This window comes from Mobula hypostoma, chromosome 6, assembly GCF_963921235.1.
Source record: "Mobula hypostoma chromosome 6, sMobHyp1.1, whole genome shotgun sequence".
In the NCBI taxonomy this organism is placed as follows: Eukaryota; Metazoa; Chordata; class Chondrichthyes; order Myliobatiformes; family Myliobatidae; genus Mobula; species Mobula hypostoma.
The window spans coordinates 41,264,134-41,277,798 of record NC_086102.1 but is presented as its reverse complement, the minus strand read 5'-3'; the positions used below and the strand labels follow the sequence as shown (position 1 = coordinate 41,277,798).

At 43.1% G+C, this 13,665-nt stretch overlaps 1 protein-coding gene across 2 annotated transcripts in view; it reads left to right on the top strand.

The window, feature by feature from the left end:
* The window catches only part of LOC134347969 (uncharacterized), a 121,859-nt gene that overhangs the window by 34,776 nt on the left and 73,418 nt on the right, over positions 1-13,665 (top strand). For both annotated transcript variants that reach the window (XM_063050657.1, XM_063050656.1), the window contains exon 7: positions 166-258. In XM_063050657.1, the coding sequence (XP_062906727.1) occupies positions 166-258 (93 nt within the window). The remainder of the gene's footprint in view (positions 1-165; positions 259-13,665) is intronic.

Below are 13,665 nucleotides of genomic sequence, written 5' to 3'. Positions count from 1 at the left end.
TGGAAATGTGTTGCTACTGAAAATTACAGGAATGGGACCTTCAGTTTGAAATGTAATCAATTTTTGTATTAAACATTTGTCCCTTTCACCAAAGAATTTCAATGATTCAATGTATTTGACAGTGCTATTATTCTTAATTTATCATTGGAATTCTGTTATGTATAGATGGCAGAAGCCTCCACTGCTCGGTACAGAGCCAGTGCACCTCTTTCCCCGCTGGATGGAATTCCTGTGTGCATTAAAGAGGAACTGAAAGTTGTAAGTATAATACTGTTCAACTGAAGATTAACCAGTGTGTAAATATTTGAGAATGAGAAATGGTTTTGGATGAGTACCATCCATTGGTCTGTGTGTATGGTTCCTAGAGCCAAAAGCTGAAGAACTGGGCAGGAGGAGAGGAACAGAAAAGAAAGTTAATTTGAGGCATTGATTGAGGGGGGGGGGGGTGGAGAAATGGTGTTGCTGGTTCCCAAAATTTCTTCTGCTGCTGAAGTGTGGGACTTAGGGGAGGTAGGAGGCAGGGAAGGAGAAAACAATATTGAGAGGAGCATTGTGGTCATTCCAAGAAACAAGGTGTTGCAACAGAGGAATAGAAGTTCATGGATCTGTAAGTTGTGCAAAAAGCTGAGTAGCTGAAAAGAACGGACATAAATGGATCTGAAGTTAGGGGTCACGAGTACCTGTGCTGAAAGCTTTTGTGTGTTCGTTTATACTATTATATGAAAGCTGTTTCACGTCATTTGACTGGATTAAGAAACTTCTGACTCTTAATGAAATTCTGAACTTCCAATTATTGCATTTCAATTTTGCACCTTCCAGGTCTACTATTTTATAGCTTCGTGGAGTTTTACCGCATGGGGAAGGCCCTTCAGCCTGACTCATCCATGCTAACCAAGTTGCCTGCATTTGGCTGATATTTCCCCCAAAAACCTCCCCCATCCACATACATTTTAAGCGCTGTAATTGGACCTGCATCCTCCATCTACTGTGACAGCTCATTCCATAAATTCACCACGACTCTATGTGGAAAAGCTACCCCCCCATCACGTTTCCCCTTTAAATCTTTCCCCACTTGCTATAACCCCACTGCCTTTGAGTTTCAGACACTCCAGTGCTGGGAAAAACACTGTGATTATCCACCTTTTCCATGTCTCTCATTATTTTATAAACGTCTTTAAGGCAGTCCTTCAGCCTGCTTTTCTCCAGGGAAACAGTTTCAACCTATCCAATCTCTGTTTAAAACTCAAACTCTCCAGAGCTATAACTTTCCTGTGAATCTTTTGCACACTCTTTCTAGCTTAATCACCTCCTTCCTGTGATATGTAGCCCACATTTGTCCATGGAGGGAGTTGATTAGTCCTGTGAGCATTTGTCTTAATGACACTCACCCTGGCCACAAAGTCTGCCAACAGTTCCAACAGGCCATAGAACTCCCCCCCCCCCCCACATCTTAAATAGAGCAGCCTGTGATGATCTGACAGAAACGTATGGAGCAACACCATGAAAGGGTGCAGATCAGAGGGAGGATGTACTCTTGTGCACCCCCAGATCTTGTCCATGTATAGCTTTAGGCAAGAGCAGACTCATAGTAGGCACAGATCAGTCACTGATAATGTCATTGTGGTATAGTATTAGTGGACACAAGTCTATCATAGTATAAAACTGGTTCACTACTAACAGGTAGTGGCACACAGTGATGAAATTCGCCATTGCCTACAGGAGGGCAGCAGAGCTTTTGCCTGAATAATGTGGGGAAAAGAGTATTTAGAGATCAAGACTGCAATCCATGCACGCCACTGAAGTTCATTGGATAGCAGCAATCCCTGTCTTCCTATGTGCTGCTGATACCTGAACTACCCCACAGCAAGAATCTTAGGGCACTGGCAAGATGCCACCAACTCTGTCTCTGCATATTCCACTAAATACATTCGCTATCTTTTCTTTCCAATTTCAATGTCCTATCCCATCACCAGACCCAAGTTCCATTCAATCAGATTCTTTGGGTAGACCATGTCATTTACGTGACTTCCAAAACAGAAGCTCTTTTCCATGTTCTGTCATAGAGTTTACCAAACAGAGAAAAAAAGAATCAAGGTCATGTTTAATTTTTTTCATGAAGAAATGCAGCATTCCCAATGGCCTTTCATACTTTTTCTTTTTAAAGTATGATTCCTGAGTGCCTATTGGAGGTGTTTTGGATTAGAAGTCCATACCTCCCTATGAGAAGTTGTGCACTAATATATTGTAACAAAGTGGAAGGCTCCTGCCCCAGTTGGACTGCTGCTCTCCTGGCTGCTGTGTTGCACAATATATTGTGCAAGAACCCTGGAGGTGCTTTTGAAATGAAAGTGTATCCTAAACACAGAACTTGCATCTCTTGTGAACTTTCTTCTGTATCAGTTAACTTTGTTGTATAAAGTCCAAGTACATATTGGTTCTCTGCAATGTTTCCAGCGCAGGGCTGTCAACTTTATGCTCAATTTCAAAACAGTTTGTTATTTTTTACTGATAACTAGGTTTAAAGTTTCAGAGAATGACATACTCATGTTATTAACCCACATTTTCATTTTTGCTTCTGGGTCAACTTAAATTGCAAAACAAAATGTTAGGCGAGATTGATGTATTTTGACGTTGCTGTATATTTTTCGTATTCAAGTGTACTGCTTTATGATTTGCTCAAGGCATGTGGGAGGTTTTGTCTGTACTGCATTTGTTGTGCTCCTAGTTCCTCAGATCTGTTTCTGAGATGAAGAACTCTTTGTGCTGATGTGTACAGTGTAGGTTTCTATGCTTCAGTATGATTATCAAACTTGGACATAGATGTTCACCCATGTGTGCAGAGAGGAAAGAGTGACCAATATAGAATCTGCATTTGATAGTGTAGATGAATTGTGCACAGATAATTTTTCTTTGGAAGAATGAAGTTCAGAAGTTAATTTGTTTACATTTTATTTTGAAAGGATAGAATTGTCAGATAGTAGAGGGCCATGCTTTAAAGTGAGGGAGGTGAAAGTGCAAAGGAAATTTGAGGAATAGAGTGTGGTAGGTGCCTGGCACATGCTGCTGAGGGAAGTGTGGAAGCAGTTATGTTAACGACGTTTAAGAGGCATGTAGGCAAACACATGAAAAGGCAGGAAATGAGAATGTATTGAGATTTTAAGTAAAGTGGAATATTCTGGAAATACTTAGCAGGGCAGATAGCATCTGTGGAGAGAGAAAGAATTTTGAAGTTAGAGGGCCAAGATGTTCCAGAAGACATGGGAGCAGAATTAGGCTATTTAGCCCATCGAGTTGGCACTGCCCTTTGAGCATGGCTGATTTATTTTCCCTCTCAACACCATTTTCCTGTCTCCCCCCCCCCCATAACCATTGATGCCCTTACTGCCTAATCAGTATCAAGAACCAATGAACATCCACTTTAAATATACCTAAGGACTTGTTCTTCACGGTGAACTCCACTGATTCACCACTGTCTGGCTAAAGAAATTCCACTTCATTTCTGTTCTGAAGGGGTGTCTTTCTATTCTGAGACTGTGCCCTCTGGTCCTGGTCTCTGTCACTACTGGGAACCTCCTGTACGCATTCTCTCTGTCTAGGCTTTTCAATAGTTGGTAGGTTTTAATGAGGCTCCCCCCCCCGCCCCCATTCTTCTAAACTCCAAAGAGTACAGCTCAGAGCTATCAAGCACTCCTCACATTCCTCATACATATTCGATGTCAGAAAGTATTACACCAAGGGAGCAAGAAAGCAGGGGAACTGAAATTATTGATCCTCCATTTAAGAAGAACTAAATGGAACCTCAGGACGACGTGCTGTGGGGTGAAGAAGTAGAGCGATTGGATATCTAAGAAACTGGATTAAGTAGAAGAGGGTTGTCTATATGATGTGGATGCATCTGAAGAGAATGGGGGGGAAAGAGAATAGAGTTTAAACAGGAAGAAGTAAATCAAATCAGTAGAAAGAAGTGACATAGAACTGTAGGTAGAGCTAAGAAACTGCAAGGGTAAAATGACCTCGGTGGAAGTTGTATACAGATCTCTGAACAGTAGGAAAGATATGGGCTACAAATTACAACACAAATTAAAAAATGTCTGTCAAAAGGGCAATGTTGCAGTTGTCTCGGGGGAATTTCAATGTGCAAGTAGATCAGGAAAATCAGATTGATGCTGGATCCCAGGAAGGAGAATTTGTAGAATGCCTACAAGATGGCTTTTTAGAGCAGTTTAGGATTGAGCTCACTAGGGCAGTGGTCCCCAACCACCGGACCGCGGACCGGTACCTGGCTGCAAAGCATGTGCTACCGGGCCGCGAGGAAACAATATGAGAGTCAGCTGCACCTTTCCTCATTCCCTGTCACGCCCTCTGTTGAGCTTGAACGCACGTGAGGTCATTATCCATGCATCATCCATGTCAGTGCGGGAAGGAGATCAACACCTGGAGCTTGCAGATGACAGCGAGCTGAAAAGTGCGTTTGACATAACATCTCTGCCGGCATTCTGGATCAAAGTCAAGGCTAAATATCCTGAGACAGCCACGAAAGCACTGAAAACATTGCTTCCATTTCCAACATATCTGCAATGAATGCAACGAAAACTAAACTGCGGAATGGACTGGACATAAGAAACCCCCTTCGAGTATCGCTGTCTCCCATCACCCCTCGATGGGGCCGTCTTGTTGCAGGGAAACAAGCCCAGGGCTCCCACTGATTCAGCGATACTGGTGCGTTGCAATGATTTTATATGTTCATATGGGGAAAATATGTGCTGTGTGTTTAATATCCAAATTTTACTTAAAATGTTATGATGCTATTGACTGACTTATATAACGATATAACAATTATAGCACGGAAACAGGCCATCTCTACCCTTCTAGTCCGTGCTGAATGCTACTCTCATCTAGTCCCACCGACCTGCACTCAGCCCATAACCCTGCACTCCTTTCCTGTCCATATACCTATCTAATTTTTCTTTAAATGATAATATCGAACCTGCCTATACCACTTCTAGTGGAAGTTCGTTCAACACTTACTTCAAGCTCCCCTGATAATTGATGCGAGGAAAATATGCGCTGTGTGTTTAATATTAAATTTGTTAGATAAACCCTTTTAGAAATGAAATTGAGTGTATTAGCTAATTATCATCTATATTCCGGTCATGATTAACACCGCCCCACCCCACCCCCCCGGAACAGAATCGCCAAAAACGATTTGTAGTACGAAATATCGGCACGTACACTCATGCGCACTGGTGCCCGCGCAAGGCTTCATGGTCATTGTCTTTCTCGGGGTAAACACAACGTATTTGACTGCTACTCTTGTCCGTTGGCAACCCTACCCCCTACCCCCGCCCTGGGTTGGCAGGTCCGCAAGAATATTGTCAATATTAAACTGGTCCGCAGTGCAAAAAAGGTTGGGGACCCCTGTCAAAGGGGATACTAAAAGCTTTTTCAAGTATATAAAGAGTAAAAGACAGGTGAGAGTAGATATAGGACCGATAGAAAATGATGCTGGAGAAATTGTAATGGGAGATAAGGAGATGGCGGAGTAACTGAACAAGTATTTTGCATCAGTCTTCACTGAGGAAGACATCAGCAGTATACCGGACACTCAAGGGTAGCAGGGAAGAGAAGTGTGCGCAGTCACAATTATGACAGAGAAAGTACTCTGGAAGCTGAATAGCCTAAAGGTAGGTAAATCTCCTGGACCAGACGGAATGCACCCTCGTGTTCTGAAGGAAGCAGCTGTGGAGATTGCAGAGGCATTAGCGATGATCTTTCAAAAGTTGATAGATTCTGGCATGGTTCCGGAAGACTGGAAGATTGCAAATGTCACTCCGCTATTTAAGAAGGGGGCAAGGAGGCAAAAAGGAAATTATAGACCTGTTAGCTTGACATCAGTGGTTGGGAAGTTGTTGGAGTCGATTGTCAAGGATGAGGTTACAGAGTACCTGGAGGCATATGACAAGATAGGCAGAACTCAGCATGGATTCCTTAAAGGAAAATCCTTCCTAACAAACCTATTACAATTTTTTGAGGAAATTACCAGTAGGCTAGACAAGGGAGATGCAGTGGATGTTGTATATTTGGATTTTCAGAAGGCCTTTGACAAGGTTCCACACATGAGGCTACTTAACAAGATAAGAGCCCATGGAATTACGGGAAAGTTACATATGTGGATAGAGCGTTGGCTGATTGGCAGGAAACAGAGAGTGGGAATAAAGGGATCCTATTGTGGTTGGCTGCCGGTTACCAGTGGTGTTCCACAGGGGTCCGTGTTGGGGCCACTTCTTTTTACGTTGTACATCAACAATTTGGATTATGGAATAGATAGCTTTGTGGCTAAGTTTGCTGACGATACGAAGATAGGTGGAGGAGCCGGTAGTGCTGAGGAAACAGAGAGTCTGCAGAGAGACTTGGATAGATTAGAAGAATGGGCAAAGAGGTGGCAAATGAAATACAATGTTGGAAAGTGTATGGTTATGCACTTTGGCAGAAGAAATAAACGGGCAGACTATTATTTAAATGAGGAGAGAATTCAAAGTTCTGAGATGCAACGGGACTTGGGAGTCCTCGTACAGGATACCCTTAAGGTTAACCTCCAGGTTGAGTCGGTGGTGAAGAAGGCGAATGCAATGTTGACATTCATTTCTAGAGGAATAGAGTATTGGACCAGGGATGTGATGTTCAGGCTCTATAAGGCGCTGGTGAGACCTCACTTGGAATACTGTGGGCAGTTTTGGTCTCCTTATTTAAGAAAGGATGTGCTGACGTTGGAGAGGGTACAGAGAAGATTCACTAGAATGATTCTGGGAATGAGAGGGTTAACATATGAGGAACGTTTGTCTGCTCTTGAACTGTATTCCTTGGAGTTTAGAGGAATGAGGGGAGACCTCATAGAAACATTTCGAATGTTGAAAGGCATGGACAGAGTGGATGTGGCAAAGTTGTTTCCCATGATGGGGGAGTCTAGTATGAGAGGGCATGACTTCAGGATTGAAGGGCGCCCATTCAGAACAGAAATGCGAAGAAAGTTTTTTAGCCAGAGGGTGGTGAATCTATGGAATTTGTTGCCATGGACGGCAGTGGAGGCCAAGTCATTGGGGGTATTTAAGGCAGAGATTGATAGGTATCTGAGTAGCCAGGGCATCAAAGGTTATGGTGAGAAGGCGGGGCAGTGGGACTAAATGGGATAATGGATGAGCTCATGATAAAATGACAGAGCAGACTCGATGGGTCGAATAGCCGACTTCTGCTCCTTTGTCTTATGGTCTTATAGTAATGTTGAAATTGTACAAGGCATTGGTGAGGCCAAATTTGGAGTATTGTGTACAGTTTTGGTCACCAAATTATAGGAAAGATGTCAGCAAAATAGAGAGAGTGCAGAGAAGGTTTACTAGAATGTTACCTGGGTTTCAGCACCTAAGTTACAGAGAAAGGTTGAACAAGCTGGGTCTTTATTCATTGGAACGTAGAAGGTTGGGGGGGGGACGATAGAGGTATTTAAAATGATGAGAGGGGTAGATAGAGTTGACGTGGATAGGCTTTTTCCATTAAGAGTGGGGGAGATTCAAACAAGAGGACATGAGTTGAGAGTTAAAGGGCAAAAGTTTAGGGGTAACATGAGGGGGAACTTCTTTACTCAGAGAGTGGTGGCTGTGTGGAACGAGCTTCCAGCAGAAGTGGTTGAGGCAGGTTCGATGTTGTTGTTTAAAGTTAAACTGGACAGCTATATGGACAGGAAAGGAATGGAGGGTTATGGGCTGAATGCAGGTTGGTGGGACTAGGTGAGAGTAAGAATTCGGCACGAATTAGAAGGGCCGAGATGTCCTGTTTCCATGCTGTAATTGTTATATGGTTATATAACATCTCTGCTGGCATTCTGGACAAAGGCTAAATATCTGAGATAGCCACAAAATCACTGAAAACGTTGCTTCCATTTCCAACATATCTCTGCGAAGCGGGCTTTTCTGCAATGACTGCAAGGAAAACTATATTTCAGAATAGACTGGACATAAGGAACCCCCTTCGAGTATCGCTGTCTCCCATCACCCCTCGATGGCACCGTCTTGTTGCAGGGAAACAAGCCCAGGGCTCCCACTGATTCAGCAATCTTGGTGTTTTGCAATGATTTTATATGTTCATATGGGGAAAATATGTGCTGTGTGTCTAATATCCAAACATTACTTAAAATGTTATGATGCTATTGAATTATAAGTGACTTGTAGAACCATACAACAATTACAGCACGGAAACAGGCCATCTCTGCCCTTCTAGTCCGTGCCGAACGCTACTCTCACCTAGTCCCACCGACCTGCACTCAGCCCATAACCCTCCATTCCTTTCCTGTCCATTACCTATCCAATTTTTCTTTAAATGATTATATCGAACCTGCCTCTGCCACTTCTACTGGAAGTTCGTTCAACACTTACTTCAAGCTCCCTGTCCTCCCCTGTTAATTGACTTATCACTATATTCATGCGAGGAAAATATGCGCTGTGTGTTTAATATTAAATTCGTTAGATAAACCCTTTTAGAAACAAAATTGAGTGTATTAGCCACTTATCACCTATATTCCAGTCATGATTAACGCCCCCCCCCGAACAGAATTGCCAAAAACGATTTGTAGAAAAAAATTGGCACATACACGCATGCACACACAGGTGCCTGCTCAAGGCTTCGTGGTCATAATACTCTTTCTCGGGGTAAACACAACGTATTTGACTGCTACTCTTGTCCATTGGCAACCCTACCCCCCCCCCCCCCCGGCCGGGTCGGCCGTTACGCAAGAATATTGTCAATAATAAACCAGTCCGCGGTGCAAAAAAGGTTGGGACCCCTGCATTAGGGGATCAGCTATTCTGGATTGGGTGTTGTGCAGTGAACTGGAATTGATTAGAGAGCTTAAGGTAAAGGAATCCTAAGGAGTCAGTCATCAGAATGTGATAGAATTCACCCTGCAATTTGATAGGGAGAAACTAAAGTCAGATGTATCAATATTACATAAAGGGAAGGGATATTACGTAAAGTAAAGGGAATTACGGAGGCATGACAGAGGAGCTGGCTAAGATTGATTGGAAAGAAACACTGGCAGGGATGATGGCACAGCAGCAATGGCTGGAGTTTCTGGGTGCAATTCGAAAGGCATAGGATAGATACAACCCAAAGAAGAAGCATTCTAAAGGCAGAATGACGCAGCCGTGGCTGACAAGAGAAGTCAAAACCAATATAAAAGCCAAAGAGAGGGTAAGAATTAGTGGGAAGTTGGAGGATTGGGAAGCTTTTAAAACCAGCAGAAAACAAGTAAAAGGCCACAAGGAAGGAAAAGATGGAATATGATGGTAAACTAGCCAATAATATTAGAGGATACCAAAAGTTTTTAAGATTTATGAATTGTAAAAGAGAGGTGACAGTAGATATTGGATGCTGGAAAATGATGATGGAGGACAATTAATGGTGGAAAAGGAACTGGCAGGTAAACTGAGTAAGTATTTTGCATCACCTTCACCTTGGAAGACACTGGCAGTACGCTGGAAATCTGAGGGTGCCAGGGGGCAGAAGTGTGTGGTTGCCATTACTAGGGAAATAATTTTCAGGAAACTGAAAGGTTTGAAGGTAAGTAAGACACTTGGACCAGATGGTCTGCACTCCAAGCTTCTGAAAGAGGTAGCTGGAGAGATTGTGGAGGAACTAGTAATGATCTTCAAAGAATCAATGGATTCTAGCATGGTTCTGGAGAACTTGAAAATTGCAAGTGCCTCTCCACCCTTCAAGAAGAGAGAGAGGCAGAAGAAAAGAAAGTAAAGGCCAGTTAACTTGACCTTAGTGTTGGAATGTTGGAATCAATCTTTAAGGATGCAGTTTTGGGGTACTTGGAGGCACATTATAAAATAAGCCAAATTGTTTTCTCTAGGGAAAATGTTGCCTGACAAATCTGTTGTAATTCTTTTGAGGAAATAATAAGCAGGGTAGGCAAAGGAGAATGTTGATGTTGAGTACTTGGGTTTTCAGAAGAGCCACACATGAGGCTGCTTAAGTTAAGAGCCCATGGTATTACAGAGAAGCTGCTTGCATGGATGGAGCTTTGGCTAGTTGGTAGGAGGCAAAGAGTGGGAATAAAAGGGGGGTGTTTTTCTGGTTGGCTGCCAGTGACCAGTGGTGTGCCACACGGGTCTGTTATAGACCGCTTCTTTTTTCATGATAGGCCAATGATTCGGATGTTGGAATTGATGGCTTTGTGGCCAAGTTTGCAGATGATACAAAGATAGGTGAAAGGACAGGTAGTTTTGAGGAAGCAGAGAGGCTACTGAAGGACTTGGACAGATTAGGAAAATGAGCGACGAAGTGGCAGATGGAATACAATGTTGGGAAGGGTATGGTCATGCACTTTGGTACAGTAAATAAAAGGGTAGACTATTTGTCAATGGAGAGAAATTTAAAAGTTGGGAGCCCTTGTGCAGGAGTCCTTGAGTGTTAATGTGACGGTTGAGTCTGTGATGAGGAAGGCAAATGAGATGTCATTTCGAGACAATTAGAATCTAAAAGCAAGGATGTAATGTTGAGGATTTATAAGGCACTGGTGAGGTGCTACTTGGAGTATTGTGAGAAGTTTTGGGCCATTTATCTAAGAAAGGATGTGCTGACATTGGAGAGGGTTCAAAGGAAGTTCACGAAAATGATTCATGGATTGCAAGGCTTATTATATGAGGAGCATTTGATGGCTCTGGACCTGTGCTCACTGGAATTCAGAATGAGGAAGAATCCCAATGAAACCTATCGAATAGTGAATGGCCTTGATAGAGTGGATTTGGAGAGGATGTTTCCTGTGATGGGAGAGTCCGACACCAGAGGACAGCCTCAGAATAGAGGGGCATCCATTTGGAACGGAGATGAAGAAATTTTTTAGCCCAAGAGTGGTGAATATATGGAATTTGTTGCCACAGGCAGCTGCAGAGGCCAAGTCATTAGGTTTATTTAAGGTAGAGGTTGATAGTTTCTTGACTGGTCGGGGCATGAATGTTTATGGGAAGAAGGCAGGAGACTGGGGCTGAGAGGGAAATGGATCAGCCATGATGAAATGGTGGCGCAGACTTGATGGGCTGAATGGCCTAATTCCACTCCTGTATCTGGTATTACATTGAAACACAGAAAACAGGAGTAGGCCCAGCTGGGTTCCTGCTGTATTCTGTGTGTGTTGCCTTGGGTTTCTGGCATCTGCAGATTTTCTTGTGTTTATGAAAGGGGAGTAGAAACAGCCTTTCACCATCCATCCTGTCCTGTTAGAATTCTGAAGATACGAGGGCTGCAGATGCTGGAATCTGGAGCAACAATCAATCTGCTGGAGGAACTCGGCAGTACACAATCGTCTAGGAGGAAAGAAATTGCTGACATTTCAGGTTGGAACTCTGCCAAAGATCTTAATGCATGGTTTGAACATGAAGTAGCAACAATTTCATAGATAAGATCAGGCTGAGAAATGGTCCAGCAAGACAGTCTGGCTTGTGGATCTTGGAGAGGGGTTCGAAGCAGTGTCTCTAAGTTTGCTGTACCTGTAGGACTGGAGGTTGTGAAGGGGTGATTTCCAGAGAGAATGACATCTGTGACTGGGAGGAAATGCCCAATGTTCTTGAAGTAGAGGTGTGAGGAGGCTTCATGGAGCTGGTTTTCAGCTTCCACAAGGTTTGCCAAACGATAACAACACTCAATGCCTTATGTGCTGGCATTGACTGTCAAAACATGAAGCAATCTTCAAGAACTCCTATAGCCCCCAGTGACCCTGTAATTTCAGTCTGTGTGTGTGACTTGGAAGCATCCTTCAGGAGGCTGAACCCTTGGAAAGCATCCAGCCCAGACTGCGTATCTGGCTGAGAACTAAAGTCCTGTGCTGATCAACTAGCTGGAGTGTTCACTTATTTTTAATCTCTTGCTTCAGCAGTTTGAGATGCCCACCTGCTTTAAGCAGGCTTCAGTTATACTGGTGCCAAAGAAGAATGAGCTAACCTGCTTCAATGACGATCGTCCAGTTGCACTTACGTCCACGGTGATGAAGTGTATTGAGAGATTGCTGATGAAACATATGAACTTTTGCAGGTCTTCATTAGATGCCATTTCATTGGTTCTTCACTCAACACTGGAACATCCGGAGAGTGAAGATGCTCTTTCTTGACTACAGCTTAGCGTTGAATACTATCATACCCTCAGACTAATCAATAACCTTCTAGACTTTGGCCTCAATACCTCCTTGGGCAATTGAATCCTCAACTTCCTCACTAGCAGACCCCAATCAGTTTGGATTGTCACTAACATCTCCTCAATCTCCATTATCAGCAGTGCACCACAAGGCTTTGTGCTTAGCCTCCTGCACCACTTGCTTACACTTATGACTCTGAGGTTAAGTACAGCTCCAATGCCATATTTCAGTTTGCTGATGACACCATTGTCATTGGCCGAATCAAAGCATGTAGGAAGGAGATTAAAAATCTGGCTTAGTGTTGTCACAACAACAACCTCTCACTCAATGTCAGCAAGACTAAGGAGATGATTATTGACTTCAGGAGGAGGAAACTGGAGGTCCATGCTCCAGTCCTCATTGGGGGATCAAAGATGGAGAGGGTCAGCAATTTTAAATTCCTTAGTGTTATCATTTCAGAGGATTTGTCCTGGGTCCAATATGCAAGTGCCAAAATGAAGAAAGCACGGTAATGCAACTACTTGTTTTAAGCTTATGCTTGTGAGGCTAAGCACAATTCCAATGTCATACTCAAGTTGTTGAGGACAATGCTGTCATTGGCTGAATCAAAGGTGGTGACGATAGGAGTGAGATTGACAATCTTGTTGAGTGGTTCCACAACCACCTCTCACTCAGTACCAACCACTCGATTATCTTGGTAGTGGTGGGAGTGGACAGTTATTTTTCAGATTGTAGGCTTGTGACCATTGGTGTGTCACAGGGATTGGTGCTTGACAAGTAAATGGTTTTGATGGGAATGTAGTTGTAGGTTTGTGGATGACAGCATAATTAGTAGTATAGTGGATGGTGAAGGTTACTACAGGATATAGATCAACAGGGATAGTGGCAAATGGTAGATTGAATTTAACTCCCAAACCAGACCTGGACCCTGGGGAGCATAGAACAGATAGATCTTCAAGTATTTAGTAGCTTGCAAGGTAACTAAGATGGCCCGGAAGGCATAAGAAATGCATTCCTTCATCATCTAAGGCACGGAATACAAGCGTTGAGATGTCCTTTTATGGTTGTACTTGAAGTTATTTGAGTCACACTGGATTATTTCATCAGTTCTGTTATGGCACTAAAAGAAAATGTGATTAAGCTAGAGATGATGTAGAAAAGAATCTTGAGGGTCCAGTTTGGGCTGAGCAGCTTGAGTTGTAAAGAGTTTGGATACACTGGGTCATTTTTTTTAATTGAAGTGAAGGAGAGAGAGACTGAGAAGGGACTTGAAAGAGGGATATTAAATTACGGGAGGGATAAATACACAGATAGGCAGAATCTATTTCTCAGGTATGGGGTATATAGGTTCCTATCCTCTTAACAAGAAGAGGATGATGATGGGACAAAATTGCAGTCAACAGGTTGAGTTGCAATGTAAAATGCAGACAAAACTGAAAAGGGTGAATACAGGACTGAAGGTGTTATATTTGAATGTGTGC